General features: G+C 38.4%; 1 protein-coding gene across 3 annotated transcripts in view; it reads left to right on the top strand.

The window, feature by feature from the left end:
- Window positions 1–25,382, top strand: part of LOC133568856 (pituitary adenylate cyclase-activating polypeptide type I receptor-like) — a 72,853-nt gene that overhangs the window by 30,662 nt on the left and 16,809 nt on the right. For 2 of the 3 annotated variants that reach the window (XM_061921033.1, XM_061921034.1), the window contains 9 exons: window positions 4,726–4,836; window positions 4,911–5,011; window positions 5,092–5,189; window positions 7,512–7,644; window positions 9,012–9,165; window positions 15,146–15,206; window positions 15,327–15,396; window positions 15,476–15,567; window positions 18,527–18,610. In XM_061921033.1, coding sequence (XP_061777017.1) covers window positions 4,726–4,836; window positions 4,911–5,011; window positions 5,092–5,189; window positions 7,512–7,644; window positions 9,012–9,165; window positions 15,146–15,206; window positions 15,327–15,396; window positions 15,476–15,567; window positions 18,527–18,610 — 904 coding nt within the window. The remainder of the gene's footprint in view (window positions 1–4,725; window positions 4,837–4,910; window positions 5,012–5,091; window positions 5,190–7,511; window positions 7,645–9,011; window positions 9,166–15,145; window positions 15,207–15,326; window positions 15,397–15,475; window positions 15,568–18,526; window positions 18,611–25,382) is intronic. The other variant, XM_061921035.1, reaches the window with a different exon arrangement.

Here is a 25,382-nt window from a genome sequence, read left to right as displayed (position 1 = left end):
ACAGAGCAATTGAAAGGAGACACAAACACCACACAGAACAAACCAAAAGTAGTGAATGAAAAATGAATGTTATCAACAACAGTATTAATATTTTTTATAATTTCAGCATAGCAGTGATTAAAAATACCTCATTGACATTATTATTAGACATTTATAAAAATAAAAATAAAGTGTCACAGTGGCTTACACTTGCATCGCATCTCATTAGCTTGACAACACACTGTGTCCAATGTTTTCACAAAGATAAAATAAGTCATATTTTTGGTTCGCTTAATAGTTAAAACAAGTGTACATTATTGCAATCAATTGATAAAACATTGTCCTTTACAATTATAAAAGCTTTTTTTGTTTAAAATCTACTACTCTGCTAGAATGTCAGCAGACTGGGGTAGATCCTGCTGAAATCCTATGTATTGAATGAATACAGAATCCTTTTAAATCGGGAAAAAATAGTTTTCGAATCAAGAATCGTGTTGAATTGAATAAAAAATCGATTTTGAATTGAATCGTGACCCCAAGAATCGATATTGAATCGAATCGTGGGACACCCAAAGATTTGCAGCCCTAGTACTTATATTAGTATTACATTATTATTTGTATTTGTATTATTATTATTAGGATTAACATTAACATTACAATCCATTTTAATATTGGTACTTGTATTAGTATTTATCATTAGTATTAGTATTAGTGTTAGTGTTAGTGTTAGTATTAGTATTCATATCCATGCTAGTATGATATGCTGCATTGACTAAGTGTTTTATGTAAGCAGTTGTTGATCTGCAGCTTCGGTGCGACTCATTTGACTCAGATGTGCCCTTTACAAGTAATTGGCTTCCTGTACGGCTGAGCAGACAGCAGCAACACACATTAGACCACCACAGTGACTGGGGAAAGGTCTCCAAACTCTCCCCTTGCACAGGTCACACCATGCACTCCCTGCTTGTACCATGTTGTCAGCACTCTAGCAAGGAAGTCAGCACACACACACACACACACACACACACATGCACTCAAGAGGAGAAATATAACCTTACAGAATAATTGAATTTAAAACAATTGTAAAAAGTCTGCTGACAATCGCTGCTGCCGCGAAAAAGCGAAGTATTATCTTTCTATCTGTGTGCTTGTAATTGTTTTACAGCTTTCTTTATTCCTTGTCAAACATATGACATGACGTGCATTCTACTGAGGTGGCAAATCAAGACACGTTCAATCTGTCGCAGCACCAAGCAAATCATCTCAAGATCCCCATCATATCAATTCCTAGATGGGATCAAATTCTATTTAAGGCGCACTACACAAACTAAACGTAACGTTATTAGTATCAGTACTACCGATACCATTAACAAAAAATTCCTCGAAACAGCCCACTACCTATAATATGGACTTTTTAAACATCAGATCATTGTCTCCCAAAACGTTATTAGTTAATAGGTCATTAGAGACAACAGTCAACCTCACTGGTCTCACTGAAACCTGTCTCAAACCAGATTCATTTTACCCGCTTAACGAGGCATCTCCTTCTAATTATACGAGTGCACATATTGCCCGTCCCCTTAAGAGAAGTGAAGGGGTCACACTAATATACAATGAATACCATAATCTTACCCCTAACCTAAGTAATAAATATAAATCATTTAAGGTGCTTACTATGAGGTCTGTCACACCGCTACGTCTCTACCTGGCACCCCTGGTCTCTATTCGGACTTTGTCAGTGAATTTTCAGTTTTTTGCTGATCTAGTGACACACACAGATAACATAATTATAATGAGGAATTTTAATATCCATATGAATACTTCGGCAGACCCTCCGTGCATGGTGCTCCGGTCTATAATTGATAGCTGTGGTCTTACACAAATAATAAATGAACCCACGCATCGCAACGGTAATATGCTAGATCTAGTGCTTGCCTCCAAAGTTATGGTACGCCCGCACACTAAAGTAATGTCCGATCATGACCTTATAAAATTCAAAGTTCTGAATCATTGTCAACAAACTACTAATAACAACTGCTTTAGCAGCCGCAACATTACTATGGATGCTGATGCGTCATCCATGTTGTTGCTATTTCATCTTAGCACTGATTTCGATACCGTCGATCATAACATTCTATTAAAACATATCATAGCACGTATCTGCACACATAAGACGTGGAAGGAGGAGGAAAAGACTCCAAATAATGTAATGTTGTGTTTATAGTGAAAAATGTACTTTTTTGATCATATCTATTTATTTGCAAACTTTGGAAGTATTTCACTGTCATAAATCAGATATGTATGATAATAGCTTCAATATAGAGGCAACTTGTTTTTCCACTCTACTGTAAACGCTTTTAAACATTATATTTTTTTAAATGGTGTCCTTCATTAAACAATATTGCTGTCAAATAATTACAGTAGCTTAGTACAAAGTAGGGCAGCACGGTGGAAGAGGGGTTAGTGCGTCTGCCTCACAATACAAAGGTCCTAAGTCAGGGATTTCCAAAGTGCGACCCGGGGGCCATTTGCGGCCCACAGGTCATTTTTTAACGGCCCCAAAACGCATTCTAAAAATACAATAAAAAAACCAACAAACATACATGGTATAAAAGAGCAAATAGGTGAAATGTAACAATAAACTGTTGCAATGTTTAGTCTAATAACACAAAGCTGCCATGCAGGCTGTGTCTTTAAAAAAATAATATCCATCCATCCATCCATTTTCTACCGCTTATTCCCTTTCGGGGTCGCGGGGGGGCGCTGGCGCCTATCTCAGCTACAATCGGGCAGAAGGCGGGGTACACCCAGGACAAATCGCCAGCTCATCGCAGGGCTAAAATAATAATGAATCAAAATCAACATCATTATGAATTATTGACCTATTCAAGGCTCCAATAACGTCACATTAAATATTCCACTTTGAGATATTCTTTGGGAAAAATATTGCATATTTTGTGTTTGCCATTTAAAAAACTGAGCTGAAGGGCCTAAAACGGAAAAAAAAACATGAACAACAATCAAAGTTATAATTTAAAGTATAGATCTGTAGCTGATCTTGAGATCACTGTGTTAAAAGTAAACAGTGAAAAAAAAACAAAATTGTTTTTTTTTAACACTTTAATGTGTGGAACCCTTTTGGATCCCCAATAATTTTAGTCGGGTTTTTTTGTATGTGTCATTGCTCAGAAAATGTCAATGTTGTTATGAGTTATTGACATTTTTAAGGCTCCAATTATTTTACAATATCAAACATTCCACTTTGAAATTTAATTGGGGGAAAATATTGCACATTAGGTGATTTTTTTCCATGAAAAACCTGGGTTCTTCTTTTACAAAAAGGGCATACAAACTTAAATGTTGAAAATGTTTCTTGACAGATAGACCTAATGTCGATCGAGAGATTTAATAATAATAATAATAATAATACTAAATAATGATGTATTTTTTATATTTTTTTGACCAAAACCCTTTGGCTTTGGGATCAAACCTGAGTAGAGGCCTAAATGTAGACTTTTTTATTCATTTATTGTATTGGTTTTTAAATTTAAAAAATACCAAAATGGCCCTTGGATTTTTCAGTGTGTGGCCCTCAGTGGAAAAAGTTTGGACACCCCTGTCCTGAGTAGTCCTGGGTTCAATCCCAGGTTCGGGATCTTTCTGTGTGGAGTTTGCATGTTCTCCCCGTGAATGCGTGGGTTCCCTCCGGGTACTCCGGCTTCCTCCCACCTCCAAAGACATGCACCTGGGGATAGGCCCCTCCCACCTCCAAAGACATGCACCTGGGGATAGGTTGATTGGCAACACTAAATTGGCCCTAGTGTGTGAATGTTGTCTGTCTATCTGTGTTGGCCCTGCGATGAGGGGGCAACTTGTCCAGGGTGTACACTGCCTTCCGCCCGATTGTAGCTGAGATAGGCACCAGCGCCCCCCACGACCCCAAAGGGAATAAGCGGTAGAAAATGGATGGATGGATGGATGGATGTAAAACATCTATGCAACATTTTGAGCAAAGAAGCACCATTACATGTTATGTAGACCACAAGGAAGTCTTTTAAATCTAGAAAAATAATAATAATATGACCCATGTGAACGACTCTAGCCATCTTGCGGGTTCCAGGGACCACCAAGGAAGGACTCGCCTTTTGAGCAGGTGTAGACTTCTTTTATTTTTCATTAAACAAAAGTCTTTTGCGTGTTGCTTTTCAGCCTTTCCGTTGTCTGCGTCTGCCTCTCGCTCTCGCTCTCTTCCGGGTCGCACGCGCTGCTGCTCGTGTTGTCGTCTCTCTCTCTCGTTCCTTCCTCGTTTTGGTTGCTCTCGCTCCACACCATCACCAGCCCCGTTCTCTCCTCCTTCTCTCCTTTTATATAGCGAGAGGAGATACGTTAATCGTATACAGGTGCGCGATCCACACACCTCCTCGCCGCCATCTTGGGCCGGGCTCCAGCGTGCCCTGCCTCTCTGTCGGACCGTTGGCTCCGCTTCTCCGCAGACCCTTTTAATAATAATAATCCGGTGCACCTTTTGTCTGAAAGTAGACCTGAATAGACCCGTTCATTGGCAGTCCAGAAAGTACAGTAATCATAACCCATTGATGCCACCAACGAGCTAGGCCTCTGGTGGTTGAATTCTTTTCGTCCATCAACATAACTTTGTTGATTGAAAGATGAAAAACAAGGAATTGCATCATGGCCGTCCTTTTGTGAAGCAGCATCTCCCGGTTTTTTTTGTTTTTATTTGCACAGTGTGTCCGTGGCTGTGGGACAACCTGACTTGTTGGCAGGCGGCCAGCGTGGGTGAGGTGGTGGTGGTCAACTGTCCAGAGTTCTTCAACGAACTCATGGGCCCGGAGGACGGTGAGCAGAAGACAAACTGGTCACCTGCAGGTAAAATAACAACCGTTCTCATAATTGTTATGTCCTCCTTCCAGAGATGGGGACGGTCAGTCGTAACTGCACCGAGGACGGATGGTCGGAACCTTACCCTCACTACCTGGACGTCTGTCTCTTTTACGACAACGCCACCAAACCGGTAAGTCCAACACGGTCTGATAGGTCCAGGTGCGGACAACCAGAAGTGCTGATGGTGCACAATGTGTGTCCACTGCATAGGACATGTACTACGCATCAGTCAAGGCGCTGTACACTGTGGGCTACAGCACCTCCCTGGTGTCGCTCACCACCGCCATGGTTATTCTCTGCAGGTTCAGGTGAGTTCACCTGCTCGCATGGTAGCACATGTCTGAAAAGGAGCAGGAAGAGGCGGAGCTTATTTCTCCATGGCAAACTCCTGAAAACAATTGTTTTCTCACGTTGATTCTCATTAAATACACTATATTGCCAGAAGTATTTGGCCACCTGCCTTTACTCAGTGCCATCCCATGGAATTGTCCATTTTGGTATCCTGGAGCATTCAAAGTTCCTTTCACTGGAACTAACTCCAGAAAAACAACCCCACACCATAATTCCTCCTCCACCAAATTTCACCCTCGGTACAATGTCGTCCGAAATGTAACGTTCTCCAGGCAACCTCCAAACTCAGACTGGTCAGTCAGATTGCCAGATGGAAAAGTGTGCTTCATCAGTCCAGAGAAGGCGTCTTCGCTGCTCTAGAGTCCAGTGGTGATGTCCTTTACACTACTGCATCCCACGCTTTGCATTAAACTTGCTGATGTATGGCTTAGATCAGGGGTCGGGAACCTTTTTGGCTGAGAGATTCAAGAAGCCAAATATTTTAAAATGTATTTCCCTAAGAGCCATATAATATTTTTTTTAACACTGAACACAACTAAACGCGTGCATTTTTAAGTAAGACCAACATTTCTACCGAGGATGTCGTGGTGGTTTGTGCAGCCCTTTGAGACACTAGTGATTTAGGGCTATATAAGTAAACATTGATTGATTGATTGATTTCCAGAGTATAATAGGTCTCTTATTCTTTGTAATAGCGGTATAGCTCGGTTGGTAGAGCGGCCGTGCCAGCAACTTGAGGGTTGCAGGTTCGATTCCCGCTTCCGCCATCCTAGTCACTGCCGTTGTGTCCTTGGGCAAGACACTTTACCCACCTGCTTCCAGTGCCACCCACACTGGTTTAAATGTAACTTAGATATTGGGTTTCACTATGCAAAACGCTTTGAGTCACTAGAGAAAAGCGCTATATAAATATAAAATTCACTTCAAAAAAAAAAAAAAGTTATTCTGAAGCTAACTGTGGAGGGGGCGTGGCCTGCAGCAAAGCGGGGTGTGCCAGGACCGGCCTCCAAATCAGCGACAGGTGCGTAGATGGCCCACCTGGGCCTTTTTATCTAATCACCTGTCGCTCTGTTATAAGCAGCAGCCAGGATGAGAGACAGGGTTGGGGCTGGAGCCAGAGCGCGAGTGAGGACGAAAGAGAAAAAGACAGTTGCTGGAAAGCAACTGAGAGACTAATTAAAAAACAACAACAATATTTTACCCTAAAACAGGCTCTCATGTCGGTCCTTGGTGGTCTGAAGAATCCCCAGGAGGGCAAGCCCAACACTAACCAATAATAAATAAATTACTTCTTACCATTAACGCAACTTCTTGAACATAACAATGCATGAGAATGTTTTATATTTGTAATGTTATTTTTAACCCTATGATTACAAGTGGAATTATTCATTACTTATCCTGTTAAGCAATGTCAGCTCAGATTTAGGGACGGCGTGGCGCAGTGGGAGAGTGGCCGTGCGCAACCCGGGCGTCTCTGGTTCAATTCCCACCTAGTACCAACCTTGTCATGTCCGTTGTGTCCTGAGCAAGACACTTCACCCTTGCTCCTGATGGGTGCTGGTTGGCGCCTTGCATGGCAGCTCCCTCCATCAGTGTGTGAATGTGTGTGTGAATGGGTAAATGTGGAAGTAGTGTCAAAGCGCTTTGAGTACCTTGAAGGTAGAAAAGCGCTATACAAGTACAACCCATTTATAACCCATTTATTTATCCGAGAGCCAGATGCAGTCATCAAAAGAGCCACATCTGGCTCTAGGGCCATAGGTTCCCTACCCCCGGCTTAGATGCAGTTGCTCAGCCATGGAAACCCATTCCATGAAGCGCTCTACGTACTGTATGTGGGCTAATTGGAATTGTCCCATGAAGTTTGGAGCTCTGTAGCAACTGACTGTGCAGAAAGTCTTTCCACTATGCTGACCTCTCTGTCAGTTTACCTGGCCTACCACTTGGTGGCTGAGTTGCTGTTGTTCCCAAACTCTTCACTTTTCTTATAATAAAATAGACTTTGGAATATTTAGGAGCGAGGACATTTCACGACTGGATTTGTTGCACAGGTGGCATCCTGTGACAGTTCCACGCTGGAAATCACTGAGAGCGGCACATTCTTTCACAAATGTTTGTAGAAACAGTCTCCTTGCCTAAGTGCTTGATTTGATACACCGGGCCAAGTGATTAGGACACCTGATTCTCATCTGGCCAAATTTTTTTGGGCAATATGGTGTATGTCAACTTAATAAGCAGTACAGGTTATGAGGAAGTTAATGAACTGTTTTCTGCACCAGGAAGCTCCACTGCACCAGAAACTTTATCCACATGAACCTCTTTGTGTCCTTCATGCTGAGAGCCATCTCCGTCTTCATCAAGGACGGAGTTTTGTACGCACAAGAGGACAGCGACCACTGCTTTGTCCACACGGTCAGTCGCCACAAATACCCGCTCTTATATTCACATCTAACACAATTTCCCAACTCATATGGAAACGAGGTTTGTACATGTTTTTTTTTGTTGTTTTTTTTTAATTTAATAAAAATCGTCAAGCTGATTTCAATTGTTTCTTTTGCTGCTAAACAATAAGCAGCCGTGATGAATCCAGTTAATTAATGATGGTGTGCTAATGAAACGCTGCTGCAATAACATTAACATGTCAATGCTGACTCTGCTTTAGTCCGTGTCACCATGGCAACTGCACCCCTGACACTGGAATCATGACGGCCATGTAGTTGCATGACAAACACACACATGCACACACACATACACACACACACACACACACACACACACACATACACACGCACGCACACACACACACGCACTCGGGTGCATTTGCATCCATCTTCATAAAAGCACTAATAAAACTATTTGTAAATGAACAGTTGTAACAACAAAAATAATGTTACATATCGCAATAATAACAATCATTATTGTTATAATTATAAAGAAAATATGCCCGTATAATAACAAATATATTGTAATACTTTATTATATATTGAAATAAAAAACATATTACAAAATATAAGCTCTTGCAATACTTTACTATTACAATTATTACAATTAAAAACATTCAACAGCGATATATATGGAAATTACAGTTTGCGATTATCATTGTTTTTATACATTACAGTTTTGATTGTTTTAATTTTTATAATCATTATCAAAACCATTCAACTGTAACATATGGCAATTTAAAAACAATTATTAAAAACAATTGTAATACATCCCATTGTTGATTTTTTTTTTAAAATATATATATTTTTTATGTACAGAATGATTTAGCTGTATAATTTATGTAAATAAAAAAGTGCAGAAACATTTTAAAAATACATTGCAAACAATGTGTTATGGCTATGAAATAATTTAACGGTACAATACATTAGAACATTGAAAATAATACGACTAAATAATACTCTGATTACAATTCAAAGTTGCTCAATGAAAAAATGATGTAATACATTGCAATATTAATTTTGAAATATCATTACATTGATATAATTTATCTATTATAATTTCATAGTGTATTGCATATTTAAAATGCTCAAAAATGCGTCCATGCTCTACAGGAACACGTGCCGTGTTGCCATGGCAACTGACTAGGTTAACTTGTCACTTGAACCATTTTTGTTGCGTTCAAAAAATTTTTTAAATAAAAGCTGAGTAAATATTTTGAGTTATAAAGCTGCCACTAAAATACCTGAAACGTGTTTGATTTGAAGGTATTGATTACTGTATTATTAAATTGTTATGAGATGATGCTTAATTGAGGCAGTTCTTGTGTCGTCCTGCAGGTGGCGTGTAAAGCTGTGATGGTTTTCTTCCACTACTGCGTCATGTCCAATTACTTTTGGCTCTTCATTGAAGGCCTTTACCTCTTCACTCTGCTGGTGGAGACTTTCTTTCCTGAGAGGAGATACTTCTACTGGTACACCATTGTTGGCTGGGGTCAGTCGAGGGTTTTATTTATTATTAATGTTTTAATAATTATTAATACTTCTACTGGTACACCATTGTTGGCTGGGGTCAGTCAAGTTTTTTATTTATTATTAATGTTTTAATAATGAGTAATACTTCTACTGGTACACCATTGTTGGCTGGGGTCAGTCAAGGGTTTTATTTATTATTAATGTTTTAATAATGAGTAATACTTCTACTGGTACACCATTGTTGGCTGGGGTCAGTCAAGTTTTTTATTTATTATTAATGTTTTAATAATGAGTAATACTTCTACTAGTACGCTATTGTTGGCTGGGGTCAGTTAAGTTTGTATTTATTATTAATGTTTTAATAATTAGTAATACTTCTACTAGTACGCTATTGTTGGCTGGGGTCAGTCAAGTTTTTTATTTATTATTAATGTTTTAATAATTAGTAATACTTCTTCTGGTACACCGTTAGCTTTTTATTTATTTATTTTAATAATGAGTAATACTTCTACTGGTACACTATTGTTGGCTGGGGTCAGTCAAAGTTTTTATTTATTATTAATGTTTTAATAATTAGTAAAACTTCTACTGGTACACCATTGTTGGCTGGGGTCAGTCAAGGTTTTTATCTATTATTAAAGTTTTAATAGTTAGTAATACTTCTTCTGGTACACCGTTAGCTTTTTATTTATTTATTTTAATAATGAGTAATACTTCTACTGGTACACCATTGTTGGCTGGGGTCAGTCAAGGGTTTTATTTATTATTAATGTTTTAATAATGAGTAATACTTCTACTGGTACACCATTGTTGGCTGGGGTCAGTCAAGGTTTTTATTTATTATTAATGTTTTAATAATGAGTAATACTTCTACTGGTACACCATTGTTGGCTGGGGTCAGTCAAGGGTTTTATTTATTATTAATGTTTTAATAATGAGTAATACTTCTACTGGTACACCATTGTTGGCTGGGGTCAGTCAAGGGTTTTATTTATTATTAATGTTTTAATAATGAGTAATACTTCTACTGGTACACCATTGTTGGCTGGGGTCGGTCCAGTTTTTTATTTATTATTAATGTTTTAATAATTAGTAATACTTCTACTGGTACACCATTGTTGGCTGGGGTCAGTCAAGGGTTTTATTTATTATTAATGTTTTAATAATGAGTAATACTTCTACAAGTACACCATTGTTGGCTGGGGTCAGTCAAGGGTTTTATTTATTATTAATGTTTTAATAATTAGTAATACTTCTACTGGTACATCATTGTTGGCTGGGGTCAGTCAAGGTTTTTTATTTATTATTAATGTTTTAATAATGAGTAATACTTCTACTGGTACACCATTGTAGGCTGGGGTCACTTAAGTTTGTGGTCAGTCAAGGTTTTTATTTATTATTAAAGTTTTAATAGTTAGTAATACTTCTTCCGGTACACCGTTAGCTTTTTATTTATTTATTTTAATAATGAGTAATACTTCTACTGGTACACCATTGTTGGCTGGGGTCAGTCAAGGTTTTTATTTATTATTAATGTTTTAATAATGAGTAATACTTCTACTGGTACACCATTGTTGGCTGGGGTCAGTCAAGGTTTTTATTTATTATTAATGTTTTAATAATTAGTAATACTTCTACTGGTACACTATTGTTGGCTGGGGTCAGTCAAGGTTTTTATTTATTATTTATGTTTTAATAATTAGTAATACTTCTACTGGTACACCATTGTTGGCTGGGGTCAGTCAAGGTTTTTATTTATTATTTATGTTTTAATAATGAGTAATACTTCTACTGGTACACCATTCTTGGCTAGGGTCAGTCAAAGTTTTTATTTATTATTAATGTTTTAATAATTAGTAATACTTCTACTGGTACATCATTGTTGGCTGGGGTCAGTTAGGTTTGTATTTATTATTAATGTTTTAATAATGAGTAATACTTCTACAAGTACACCATTGTTGGCTGGGGTCAGTCAAGGGTTTTATTTATTATTAATGTTTTAATAATTAGTAATACTTCTACTGGTACATCATTGTTGGCTGGGGTCAGTTAGGTTTGTATTTATTATTAATGTTTTAATAATGAGTAATACTTCTACTGGTACACCATTGTTGGCTGGAGTCAGTCAAAGTTTTTATTTATTATTAATGTTTTAATAATTAGTAATACTTCTACTGGTACACCGTTAGCTTTTTATTTATTCATTTTAATAATGAGTAATACTTCTACTGGCAGACCATCATTGGCTGGGTCTGTCAGTTTGCTCTTATTTTGTTTTTGAAACTGTGTGATTTGACTTTTATTTTGTCTCTTTTTGAAAAAAAAAAAGATGACACTTTTTTTTTTAGGATATATCATTTTTACAACATTTTTCTAATTTAGATGCTTTTATAATTATTCATTTATTTATTTAACCAGGTAAAATCCCATTGAGATCAAAGATCTCTTTTCCAAGGGAGACCTGGCCAAGAGGGCAGCAGCAAGTTTACATTAAAAACAGTAAACAACACATAAAACATCACATTTACAACATTAAAACTTGCTCATACGACACATGTGCATACAGACTGCAATCCTTTCACAGAAGCTTTAAACTCATTTAATGTAACAAGGGTTTGAAGTTGAATATTCTATTGTAGGTTATTCCAAGCCTTCGCTGCTGAAAACCTAAATAATTTCTTGCCCAGTTCAGTTCTTACTTTGGGGGATGACAAATTGAAGAACGGAGATTGTGACTTCCTTGTTTTTTTGTTAAAAGACAAGATAGATAAGATGGAGTGATACAAATAATGGTTTTGTTGATGAAAACATACCAATGATTGAGGTGTTGAGCACATAAAGATGTCCATTATGAAACATTCTGTAGTTGAGAAATACATTTGTCTACAATTTGTAGCGAGCGCTTCTAACACCGCAAGTCATTGATCTGATCTAATATGAACTCGTCAATCCTGCTTTAATTTTACTGTAACTTATTATTTTCGGGTCTCCCCATGTCTAGCATTAAAAGATTACAGTTGGTACAAAATGCGGCTGCTAGACTTTTGACAAGAACAAGAAAGTTTGATCACATTACGCCTGTACTGTATATACCTTTATATACATATATACATACATATATACCTGTACTGTATATACCTTTATATACATATATACATACATATATACCTATACTGTATATACCTTTATATACATATATACATACATATATACCTATACTGTATATACCTTTATATACATATATACATACATATATACCTATACTGGCTCACCTGCACTGGCTTCCTGTGCACTTAAGATGTGACTTTAAGGTTTTACTACTTACGTATAAAATACTACACGGTCTAGCTCCATCCTATCTTGCCGATTGTATTGTACCATATGTCCCGGCAAGAAATCTGCGTTCAAAGGACTCCGGCTTGTTAGTGACTCCCAAAGCCCAAAAAAAGTCTGCGGGCTATAGAGCGTTTTCCGTTCGGGCTCCAGTACTCTGGAATGCCCTCCCGGTAACAGTTCGAGATGCTACCTCAGTAGAAGCATTTAAGTCTCACCTTAAAACTCATTTGTATACTCTAGCCTTTAAATAGACTCCCTTTTTAGACCAGTTGATCTGCCGTTTCTTTTCTTTTTCTTCTATGTCCCACTCTCCCTTGTGGAGGGGGTCCGGTCCGATCCGGTGGCCATGTACTGCTCGCCTGTGTATCGGCTGGGGACATCTCTGCGCTGCTGATCCGCCTCCGCTTGGGATGGTTTCCTGCTGGCTCCGCTGTGAACGGGACTCTCGCTGCTGTGTTGGATCCGCTTTGGACTGGACTCTCGCGACTGTGTTGGATCCATTGTGGATTGAACTTTCACAGTATCATGTTAGACCCGCTCGACATCCATTGCTTTCCTCCTCTCTAAGGTTCTCATAGTCATCATTGTCACCGACGTCCCACTGGGTGTGAGTTTTCCTTGCCCTTATGTGGGCCTACCGAGGATGTCGTGGTGGTTTGTGCAGCCCTTTGAGACACTAGTGATTTAGGGCTATATAAGTAAACATTGATTGATTGATTGATTGATATTTTTAATTCCATTTATTTTGATACTCATTTTTACGAGGGGCCGGCAACCTGCGGCTCTTTAGCGCCACCCTAGTGGCTCTCGGGAGCTTTTTCAAAAATGTATGAAAAATGGAAAAAGATAAGAGGAAAAAAATGTAAAAAATGTATATTTTTTGTTTTAATATAGTTTCTGTAGGAGGACAAACATGACACAAACCTCCATAATAGTTATAAAGCGAAAATATTTACATTAACCATGCTTCACTGATTCGAGTATTTGGCGAGCGCCGTTTTGTCCTACTAATTTTGGCGGTCCTTGAACTCACCGTAGTTTGTTTACATCATGGGTGTCAAACTCTGGCCCGTGGGCCAAGTTTGGCCCGTCGTGTAATTTAATTTGGCCCTTGAGTCAATATCAAATTAACATTAGAGCTGTCCCACCGGTGTTATACACACTGCAAAAAGTCAGTGTTCAAAGTTTATTTTGATATTTACCTCAGAGGGCTGCAAATAGAAAAGAGGCATTACATTTTTATTCATATTTCATTTGATATGCCATTGCTATTTTTTTTATTATTATTATTATTATCATTATTATTTGAAACTCCATTTTGCAAGTCACTATAAAGTAACATAAGCCTTGCTTGTTCAATATTCAATCAATCAATCAATGTTTACTTATATAGCCCTAAATCACTAGTGTCTCAAAGGGCTGCACAAACCACCACGACATCCTCGGTAGGCCCACATAAGGGCAAGGAAAACTCACACCCAGTGGGACGTCGGTGACAATAATGACTATGAGAACATGATACTGTGATACTGATGATACTGATGACTATGAGAACATATGAAAACATGATACTGTGAAAGATGGATCCAACACAGTCGCGAGAGTCCAGTCCAAAGCGGATCCAACACAGCAGCGAGAGTCCCGTTCACAGCGGAGCCAGCAGGAAACCATCCCAAGCGGAGGCGGATCAGCAGCGCAGAGATGTCCCCAGCCGATACACAGGCGAGCAGTACATGGCCACCGGATCGGACCGGACTCCCTTCACAAAGGAGAGTGGGACATAGAAGAAAAAGAAAAGAAACGGCAGATCAACTGGTCTAAAAAGGGAGTCTATTTAAAGGCTAGAGTATACAAATGAGTTTTAAGGTGAGACTTAAATGCTTCTACTGAGGTAGCATCCCGAACTGTTACCGGGAGGGCATTCCAGAGTACTGGAGCCCGAAATGAAAAAGCTCTATAGCCCGCAGACTTTTTTTGGGCTTTGGGGATCACTAATAAGCCGGAGTCCATTCAACGCAAAACTTGTTTAGGTCCTATTAAAAGGTTAATTTGTTCAACTTTGGCCCGCGGCTTTGTTCAGTTTTTAAATTTTGGCCCACTCTGTATTTGAGTTTGACACCCCTGCTTTACATGTGTAACTCTCTCCGACGTGTTTTAAGCCGCTTCTTTTTCCGTCTCATTTTGTCCACCAAACTTTTAACGTTGTGCATGAATGCACAAAGGTGAGTTTTGTTGACGTTATCGACTTGTGTGGAGAGCTAATCAGACATATTTGGTCACTGCAAGCTAATCGATGCTAACATGCTATTTAGGCTAGCTGTATGTACATATTGCATCATTATGCCTCATTTGTAGCTATATTTGAGCTCATTTAGTTCCTTTAAGTCCTCTTAATTCACTTTATATCTCATGCGACATTATCTCTAACTAATATGGCTTTTATTTTTATTTTTGCGGCTCCAGACAGATTTGTTTCTGTATTTTTGGTCCAATATGGCTCTTTCAACATTTTAGGTTGCCGACCCCTGCTCTACAACAACACATCTATTAATATAATGTCTGTGAATTATATATTCCTCAATTAGGTAGAATGTTATATGATAATGTATATTATAATGATGATGATGCTTAATATTATAATGCTGGACTATCATTTCTTCCAGGAACTCCCACTATTTGTGTAACTGTCTGGGCCGTCCTCAGGCTCCATTTCCACGACACTGGGTAAACACACTTGCACTTAGCTAAATATTTCATAAACAAAGAAATATAAATAATCATATATTATCAATAATGAAATAATAATAGTAATACAATAAAAGTTGTTGCTTCTTCCGCCTGTAGATGCTGGGATACAAATGAGAACACTGCCCTCTGGTGGGTGATCAAGGGACCTGTCGTGGCCTCCATCATGGTAGCACACCTTTCTTTGTTTTCTTTTGAAAAAACATCTTTTTTAAAGTCATGTTTTCTCCACTTTTTTTTTTTTTTAGATCAATTTTGTGCTCTTTATTGGAATCATCATCATCCTGGTGCAGAAGCTTCAGTCTCCGGACATTGGCGGCAATGAATCCAGCATTTACCTGTAAGTGAACGCACCTCAGGGGGTGTCAACATCTTGGGGCTTTAAAACATTGTTATTTAGTCTGGATTTATTCGAAAGGAAAAGGGTTCATGCTCTAAATCAGGCCTGGGCAATTATTTTGACTATCAATCAATCAATCAATGTTTATTTATATAGCCCCAAATCACAAATGTCTCAAAGGACTGCACAAATCATTACGACTACAACATCCTCGGAAGAACCCACAAAAGGGCAAGGAAAACTCACACCCAGTGGGCAGGGAGAATTCACATCCAGTGGGACGCCAGTGACAATGCTGACTATGAGAAACCTTGGAGAGGACCTCAGATGTGGGCAACCCCCCCCCCCCCCACCCCTCTAGGGGACCGAAAGCAATGGATGTCGAGCGGGTCTAACATGATACTGTGAAAGTTCAATCCATAGTGGCTCCAACACAGCAGTGAGAGTCCCGTCCACAGGAAACCATCTCAAGCGGATCAGCAGCGTAGAGATGTCCCCAACCGATACAGGCGAGCGGTCCATCCTGGGTCCCGACGAGCGGTCCATCCTGGGTCTCGACTCTGGACAGTCAGTACTTCATCCATGGTCATCGGACCGGACCCCCTCCACAAGGGAGGGGGGGACATAGGAGAAAGAAAAGCAAATTTAAAGGGAAAAAATGTATCTGGGGGCCAGTGTTATTTTTAGGAACATTAGTACAAAACCTCTCAATAATGTCTGATTGAATGCTTAAAACGTTATGATGGACCTTAAAAACAAAATGGAATTTCACATTTTTTTTCTTTTTTTTCACCCAGAATGTAATCAAAAATAAAGAATGTGGGATTTACAATATTAACTATGAAGGATAAAACACTGAATATTGACAACATTTGAACGTCACACCCCCTCTCCATCCACATATACAAATACAGCAAAATATGATCACAAAGGTAAAAAAAAAACCGGAATAACACCTACAATGTGATATATCACTAAACTTTAGAACTTTGTTGTAAAAATCTCCTTCCACGTCTGTCCCTGACACCCACATTTCAGCCTCTGGAAACACTCTGTGGAAACGTTCCCCACCCACACTGCTTGGTGCCTCGTCTGAGCTGCTGTATCTTACATTAAGTGCCATGAATTGATTAACGTGTACCATGACTTAAACAATTTGAAAAACTTATTGGGGTGTTACCATTTAGTGGTCAATTGTACGAAATATGTACTGTACTGTGCAATCTACTCATAAAAGTTTCAATCAATCAATCAATTACCATAGCAACTAATTAGATGAGCATACTAACTACTATATCATGCAAAATACTTAGTATAGTTGAAGACTTAGGGTGATTAGAAAAGATGAGTGGCAGCTACACTTTACATCTTAAACATCTAAAGCAGGGGTCAGCAACCTTTTTGAAACCAAGAGCTACTTCTTGGGTACTGATTAATGCGAGTTTGATACACACTTAAATAAATTGCTAGAAATAGCCAATTTGCTCAATTTCCCTTTAACTCTATGTTATTATTAATAATTAATGATATTTATCTTTGTGGAAACGCTGATCATCTTAATGATTTCTCACAATAAATATATGTAAAAACAGATAAATATTTTTAAAAAATGGGTGTTTCTGTCCGTCATTTTTTTTCTTTCTACGGAATCTTTTTTGTAGAGAATAAATGATGAAAAAAAACACTTAATTGAACGGTTTAAAAGAGGAGAAAGCAGGAAAAAATGTGAATATTTAATTTTGAAACATAGTTTATCTTCAATTTCTACTCTTTAAAATTCAAAATTCAACCAAAGAAAAGAAGAGAAAAACTAACTACTTTGAATCTTTTTGAAAAAATTAAAAAAATTATTTATGGAACATCATTAGTAATTTTTCCTGATTAATATTAATTTTAGAATTTTGGGACATGTTTTAAATAGGTTAAAATCTAATTTGCACTCTGTTAGAATATATAACAAATTGGACCAAGCTATATTTCTAACAAAGACAAATCATTATTTCTTCTAGATTTTCCAGAACAAAAATTGTAAAAAAAATTCAAAAGACTTTGAAATAAGATTTAAATTTGCTTTTTACAGATTTCCTAGATTTGCCAGAATAATTTTTTTGAAGTTTAAGTTTGAAGAAATATTTCACAAATATTCTTCGTCGAAAAAACAGAAGCTAAAATGAAGAAATAAATAAAACTGTATTTATTATTCTTTACAATAAAAAAATAAATTTACTTGAACATTGATTTAAATTGTCAGGAAAGAAGAGGAAGGAAGTTTAAAAGGTAAAAAGGTATATGTGTTTAAAAATCCTAAAATCATTTTTAAGGTTGTATTTTTTCTCAAAAATTGTCTTTCTGAAAGTTATAAGAAGCTAAGTAAAAAAAATAAATTTATTTATTTAAACATGTGAAGACCAAGTCTTTAAAATATTTTCTTGGATTTTCAAATTCTGTTTGAGTTTTGTCTCTCTTAGAATCAAAAATGTCGAGCAAAGACCAGCTTGCTAGTAAATAAAAAAATAATAATAAAATAAAGGCATCTCACTGGTAAGTGCTGCTATTTGAGCTATTTTTAGAACAGGCCAGCGGGCGACTCATCTGGTCCTTACGGGCGAACTGGTGCCTGCGGGCACCGCATTGGTGACCCCTGCTCTAAAACAACTATTTGGGAATGTCCGGCCGGCCAGATTGAGAAGCCTAATGGGCCGCATGTGGCCCCCGGGCCTTAGTTTGCCCAGGTCTGCTCTAAATGATGTTCATATGCAAACAAATGACAGAAACATGCACCTTGCATACAGTAAAGAATATCACCTTTTTAGTAGAACTTTTTAGGTGCATGATCTGTACCTACGTGTGTGTGTATGTATGTGTGTGTGTGTGAGTGTGTGTGCTTTTGTGCGACAACACGTCCGTGTCCCTAAAGTCTTTGTTGTGTTGTTGTCTTGTCTTTGTTTGTGGCGTGTAGCAGCTGTGCTCAGAAATGCTTCAGTGAGCCCTCACAGGCTGTTCAACATTCGTGCAGGATGTCAGAGTTATCCACCATCACGCTGTAAGTGCGTGTGTGTGTGTGTGTGTGTGTGTGCGTGTGTGTGTGTGTGTGCATGTATGACCCACAGAGCTCTTCAAATTTCTTAACACACACACACAAACACACACACACACACACACACTTGGTGATGACATCATGCATTACCCGCTGAGATCTTTCCCCTTGTGACCAATTTCAACTTAAAACTTAAGACGCCACACTTTTCCCACACTGAATTCTAACTCGGGGGGGGGGGGCAAGCAAGAGAATTTAGTAAAGAAATCCAGCAAAACGTTACAACTCAACTTATTCCAGGAAAATTCAAATGGAAATTGTTCGTTCGAGGGTCAAACGTTTTTTTAAGTAAACAAGCATTTCACCCTCCTCAGGTTCAGGGTGCACTCAGAACATTTCATTACACAGCAATGATTAATCAAATCATTCTTATGAAAAAAAAAAGGGATTAAAAAAATATTCCTGCCTGTAAAGGAAAAAAAATGTTATACATATACAGTATATATATATATATATATACATATATATATATATATTAGGGCTGCAACTAACGATTAATTTGATAATCGATTAATTTGTCGATTATTACTTCGATTAATAGATTAATAATCGGATGAAAGAGACAAACTACATTTCTATCCTTTCCAATACTTTATTTAAAAAACCAGCATACTGGCATCACGTCCTTTCGACTTGCCAAATAAAACAAGGCAAGAGTTACAAAAATGTTTTGTTTTTTTATAAAGTGCACCATTGTCCTGCACAATAGCAATTATTTTGCTTAGGGGAATTTCAAACCTGGCTATTACCTATTCCAACCATTCTGCAATGTTGGATGCTGAATGTCTTTCCTCTAGTGACATGGTGGTAAGGCAGATTGACTTCAGTTCCATTCTTCTCCAATGTAGTGGCATGTATTGTCAAGGTAGGCTACACTTGTCCACACATCAGTAGTGAGAGCAATTTAGCTCTGGGTGGCTTTCATGTCAGTCTACACTGCTTGGAACATCTGCTCGTACTTCCTCTCCATCAGTTTGGTAAAATGGTTCCTCGAAGGAAGAGTGTAACCAGAGTTGAGGACGTGAATCATTTGTCTGAAACCTTTATCCTCCACTATTGATAGTCGCTTCATGTCAGTTAGCAACATATTCAGGATAGCATCAGTCAGTGCAGCCGCTTGCCGTGGTGTGCAGACCTTCCTTTGTACCAAGTCACTAATGCTGGCTTGTTTCTTTCTGAAATGAGAAAAACCATATTATGAACGTACATAGTACGTTTTAATTTTCCTGAAGGAACTCTCCTGAAGGAATCAATAAAGTACTATCTATCTATCTATCCATCTATCTATCTAGTAGCATCATTTACATGTAACTCAATACATACCCAGTTGATTTAATTAATCATTTTTGACGTAAAAGACAAATACGCCACCACATTAAAAAAAACTGCTAAATTAAATAAATGAACATTGGAGTTGCATAATACACCAATTACAACACAGAAATGTAACTCATCAGATCAGAACTGGATCAGATAATGCAGTGGTTCTCAAGGTTTTTTAATTCAAGTACACCCTAATTAGAGCAAAGCATTTTTGTTTGAAAAAAAGAGATAAAGAAATCCTTGATTACATTTGTCATTAGGGCTCCGAATCACAGCTTAATAAGACCCAGGACAGCTGAGTGGTTAACACTGTTGACCACCAATCAAGGGGAACTGGGTTCAAATCTCAGGGAGGACTCAGTGTTTCTTTTTCAGAAGTTAGACAGGTGTTCAATTAAATATGTCATTGGGGCCCGAAATCTTCCTCTAAGTAGACAAACGATAGATGAGTGGTTACAACAGATAGCTCCCAATCAAAGAGTACGGGGTTCAAAACCCAGTCAGGTCCATCTGTAACTATGAAAGCTCCAGCAGCAAGAGCAAATGTTTTATATCATTGCGCACTGAGACAGATTCGCGATTAAATATTTCATTGGGGCCCAAAATCTTGGCTGAAGAAATCCAAGGATAGCTGAATGGTTAAACAGCTAGCTACAGATCAAAGGGGGCTGGGTTCAAATCCCATCCAGGTCCATCGGTAACTCTGAAAGTTCCAGCAGCAAGAGTGAATGTTTTATATCATAGTTTACTGAGACAGGTCCGCAAATAAATATGTCATTGGGGCCCGAATTCTATCCCTAAGACATCCAAGGATAGCTAAATGGTTAGAGCTGCTATCTCCCAATCAAAGAGTGCACGGTTCAAACCCCTGCCAGGTTCAATGGTAACTATGAAAGCTCCAACAGCAAGAGCAAATGTTTTATATCATTGCGCACTGAGACAGATTCGCGATTAAATATGTCATTGGGGCCCGAAATCTTGGGTAAAGAAATCCAAGGATAGCTGAATGGTTAAACAGCTAGCTACAGATCAAAGGGGGCTGGGTTCAAATCCCATCCAGGTCCTTCGGTAACTATGAAAGTTCCAGCAGCAAGAGGAAATGTTTTACATCACAGTTTACTGAGACAGGTCCGAAAATAAATATGTCATTGGGGCCCGAATTCTATCCCTAAGACATCCAAGGATAGCTAAATGGTTAGCGCCGCTATCTCCCAATCAAAGAGTGCAAGGTTCAAATCCCTGCCAGGTTCAATGGTAACTATGAAAGCTCCAACAGCAAGATTAAATGTTTTATATCATTGCGCACTGAAACAGATTCGCGATTAAATATGTCATTGGGGCCCAAAATCTTGGCTGAAGAAATCCAAGGATAGCTGAATGGTTAAACAGCTAGCTACAGATCAAAGGGGGCTGGGTTCAAATCCCATCCAGGTCCATCGGTAACTATGAAAGTTCCAGCAGCAAGAGTAAATGTTTTATATCATAGTTTACTGAGACAGGTCCGAAAATAAATATGTCATTGGGGCCCGAATTCTATCCCTAAGACATCCAAGGATAGCTAAATGGTTAGAGCTGCTATCTCCCAATCAAAGAGTGCAAGGTTCAAACCCCTGCCAGGTTCAATGGTAACTATGAAGGCTCCAAGAGCAAATGTTTTATATCATTGCGCACTGAGACAGATTTGCGATTAAATATGTCATTGGGGCCCAAAATCTTGGCTGAAGAAATCCAAGGATAGCTGAATGGTTAAACAGCTAGCTACAGATCAAAGGGGGCTGGGTTCAAATCCCATCCAGGTCCATCGGTAACTATGAAAGTTCCAGCAGCAAGAGTAAATTTTTATATCATAGTTTACTGAGACAGGTCCGCAAATAAATATGTCATTGGGGCCCGAATTCTATCCGTAAGACATCCAAGAATAGCTAAATGGTTAGAGCTGCTATCTCCCAATCATAAGAGTGCAAGGTTCAAGCCCCTGCCAGGTTCGATGGTAACTATGAAAGCTCCAACAGCAAGAGCAAATGTTTTATATCATAGTTTACTGAGACAGGTTTGCAATTAAATATGTCATTGGGGCCCGAAATCTTGGCGGAAGAAATCCAAGGACAGCTGAATGGTTAAACAGCTAGCTACAGATCAAAGGGGTCTGGGTTCAAATCCCATCCAGGTCCATCGGTAACTATGAAAGTTCCAGCAGCAAGAGTAAATGTTTTATATCATAGTTTACTGAGACAGGTCCGCAAATAAATATGTCATTGGGGCCCGAATTCTATCCCTAAGACATCCAAGGATAGCTAAATGGTTAGAGCTGCTATCTCCCAATCAAAGAGTGCAAGGTTCAAACCCCTGCCAGGTTCAATGGTAACTATGAAAGCTCCAACAGCAAGAGCAAATGTTTTATATCATAGTTTACTGAGACAGGTTTGCAATTAAATATGTCATTGGGGCCCAAAATCTTGTCTAAAGAAGACCAAGGATAGCTGAGTGGTTAGAGCAGCTAGCTACAGATCAAAGGGGGCTGGGTTCAAATCCCATCTAGGTCCATCGGTAACTATGAAATTTCCAGCAGTAAGAGTAAATGTTTTATATCATAGTTTACTGAGACAGGTCCGCAAATAAATATGTCATTGGGGCCCGAAATATATCACTGAGACATCCAAGGATAGCTGAATGGTTGAAGCCGCTATCTCCCAATCAAAGAGTGCAAGGTTCAAATCCCTGCCAGGTTCACTGGTAACTATGAAAGCTCCAGCACCAAGAGTAAATATTTTATGTCATAGTTTACTGAGACAGGTTTGCAATTAAATATGTCATTGGGGCCCGAAATCTTGTTTAAAGAAGACCAAGGATAGCTGAATGGTTAAACAGCTAGCTCCCAATCAAAGGGTTCTGGGTTCAATCCCGGTCAGGTCGATCGGCTTGCCAAGCCAAAGTATGCAGGAGTGGGGACGCCGGACAATATGGGGTGTATCACCTCCCCCACACAAAGTAAAGCTAAGTGGTAGCTGGTTAATCAACTCATAGTTAAAAAGGTAAGTATGGGTAATAATAATAATAACAAATAGTCTATAGTCCAAAAGTCTAAGGGTAACCTCGGGGGTTAGCTCCTCCTGTGTGCTGAGGCTAAAGTTGGTAAGTGTACCATCGATAATTGCTGGCTGGGATGGCTGGGAATAGGAACATGAATAATTAATCATTGTGAGTGTTGACCAATTAGCTCTCCTCTGTCTGACCATCAATTAGTCAATTAGTTAATATATAAAAGTACCAATAACTACAACAAATTGAAATAATTGAAGAGAGGGAAAAATTCTAATTGGATAATGAAAAAAGAATTTAAAAAAAAGATGGGATGGATAATAAAAAAATAACAATTAAGAAAAGAAAGAAGACTGTACATATCATTTATTAAAATTATGAGGTAATACATATTTTAGTTGTGCTTTATCTTTTTTTCATCATCCAATTATTACTTATTTATAGTTTTTAATCTCCAATTGCAATTAGTCAGACGGAGGAGGATTCGTCCTCCGTCTTTTATCTTTTCTTATTTATTGTCTCATTTGATTATCCACTGACTTCCCCTGTTTTTATTTATCCCATTTATTTTTCTTTTGTTTTTCATTATCCAATTAGAAAGTTTTCTCTCTTCAATTATTCCAATTTGTTATATTTATTGGTTGTTTTTTTATTAACCAATTGACTAATTAACCAAGGAGAGCTAATTGGTCAACACTCACAATGATTAATTATTCATGTTCCTATTCCCAGCCAGCAATTACCGATGGTACACTTCCCAACTTTAGCCTCAGCACACAGGAGGAGCTAACCCCCGAGGTTACCCTTAGACTTTTGGACTATAGATTATTTCTTCTTATTATTATTACCCATACTTACCTTGTTAACTATAAGTTAATTAACCAGCTACCACTTAACTTTACTTTGATGTGGGGGAGGTGACTGGGATTGACCTCAGAACCCTTTGATTGGGAGCTAGCTGTTTAACCATTCAGCTATCCTTGGTCTTCGTTAGACAAGATTTCGGGCCCCAATGACATATTTAATCGCAAACCTGTCTCAGTAAACTATGATATAAAATATTTACTCTTGCTGCTGGAGCTTTCATAGTTACCAGTGAACCTGGCAGGGATTTGAACCTTGCACTCTTCGTTTGGGAGCTAGCGGCTTTAACCATTCAGCTATCCTTGGATGTCTCTGTCATATATTTCGGGCCCCAATGACATATTTATTTGCGGACCTGTCTCAGTAAGCTATGATATAAAACATTTACTCTTGCTGCTGGAACTTTCATAGTTACCGATGGACCTGGATGGGATTTGAACCTAGACCCTTTTGATTTGTAGCTAGCTGCTCTAACCACTCAGCTACCCTTGGACTTCTAACAGAACAATTTCAGGCCCCAATGACATATTTATTTGCGGACCTGTCTCAGTAAACTATGATACAAAACGTTTACTCTTGCTACTGGAGCTTTCAGAGTTACCGATGGACCTGCGTGGGTTTTGAACCCAGACCCTTTTGATTTGCAGCTAGCTGCTTTAACCACTCAGCTACCCTTGGACTTCTTACAGAACAATTTCAGGCCCCAATGACATATTTAATTGGGAACCTGTCTCGGTAATCTATGATATAAAACACTAACTCATTCGGCTGGAGCTTTCCTAGTTATGGATGGGCCTGCCTGGATTTGAACCACGTATCCTTTGATTGGGAGGCAGCTGCTTCAACTACTCAGCTATCCTCGGTGTACTGCAATCGAGATTTCAGGCCCCAATGACATATTTAATTGCCAACCGTTCATGGTAAACTATGATATAAAACTGTGACTGGAGATTTCCAAGTTACCGATGGACCTGACCAATGAACTCCCTACCCTTTGATTGGAAGATAGCTGCTTTAACCACTCAGCATGAGAACCGGTCGCACTAAACCACAATGATAGTGAAACAAAACTCTGACTCTTTACTGAGATTTGAACCCAGTTCCCCTTGTTTGTTGACCAATGGTGTCAACTACTCAGCTCTTCCAACTGGAACTTTTAAAGTTTGCGCTTAACCAGACCGGGACTAGAAACCAGTACCCCTTGGCTAACAGTAATTGGTGTTAACCTCTCAGTTTTCTTGGGTCTTTTTAAGAACAGATTTTGGGCCCCAATAACATATTTAATAGTGAACCTGTCGCAGTAAACTATGATCGAGTTGCGACAAAACACCAATTCTTCCAAGTGGAGTTTTGTATGTTACATTATGTTAACATCAATATTTATGGAACATGTTCACAAAATATCTAGCTGTCAACACTGAATATTGCATTGTTTCATTTCTTTTCACAGTTTATGAACTTACATTTATTTTTTGTTGATTATTGTTTATCA

The sequence above is a fragment of the Nerophis ophidion genome, linkage group LG14 (assembly GCF_033978795.1).
Source record: "Nerophis ophidion isolate RoL-2023_Sa linkage group LG14, RoL_Noph_v1.0, whole genome shotgun sequence".
Taxonomy (NCBI): domain Eukaryota; kingdom Metazoa; phylum Chordata; class Actinopteri; order Syngnathiformes; family Syngnathidae; genus Nerophis; species Nerophis ophidion.
The sequence above is the reverse complement of the archived record's forward strand: the minus strand, read 5'-3'. Positions and strand labels throughout refer to the sequence as shown.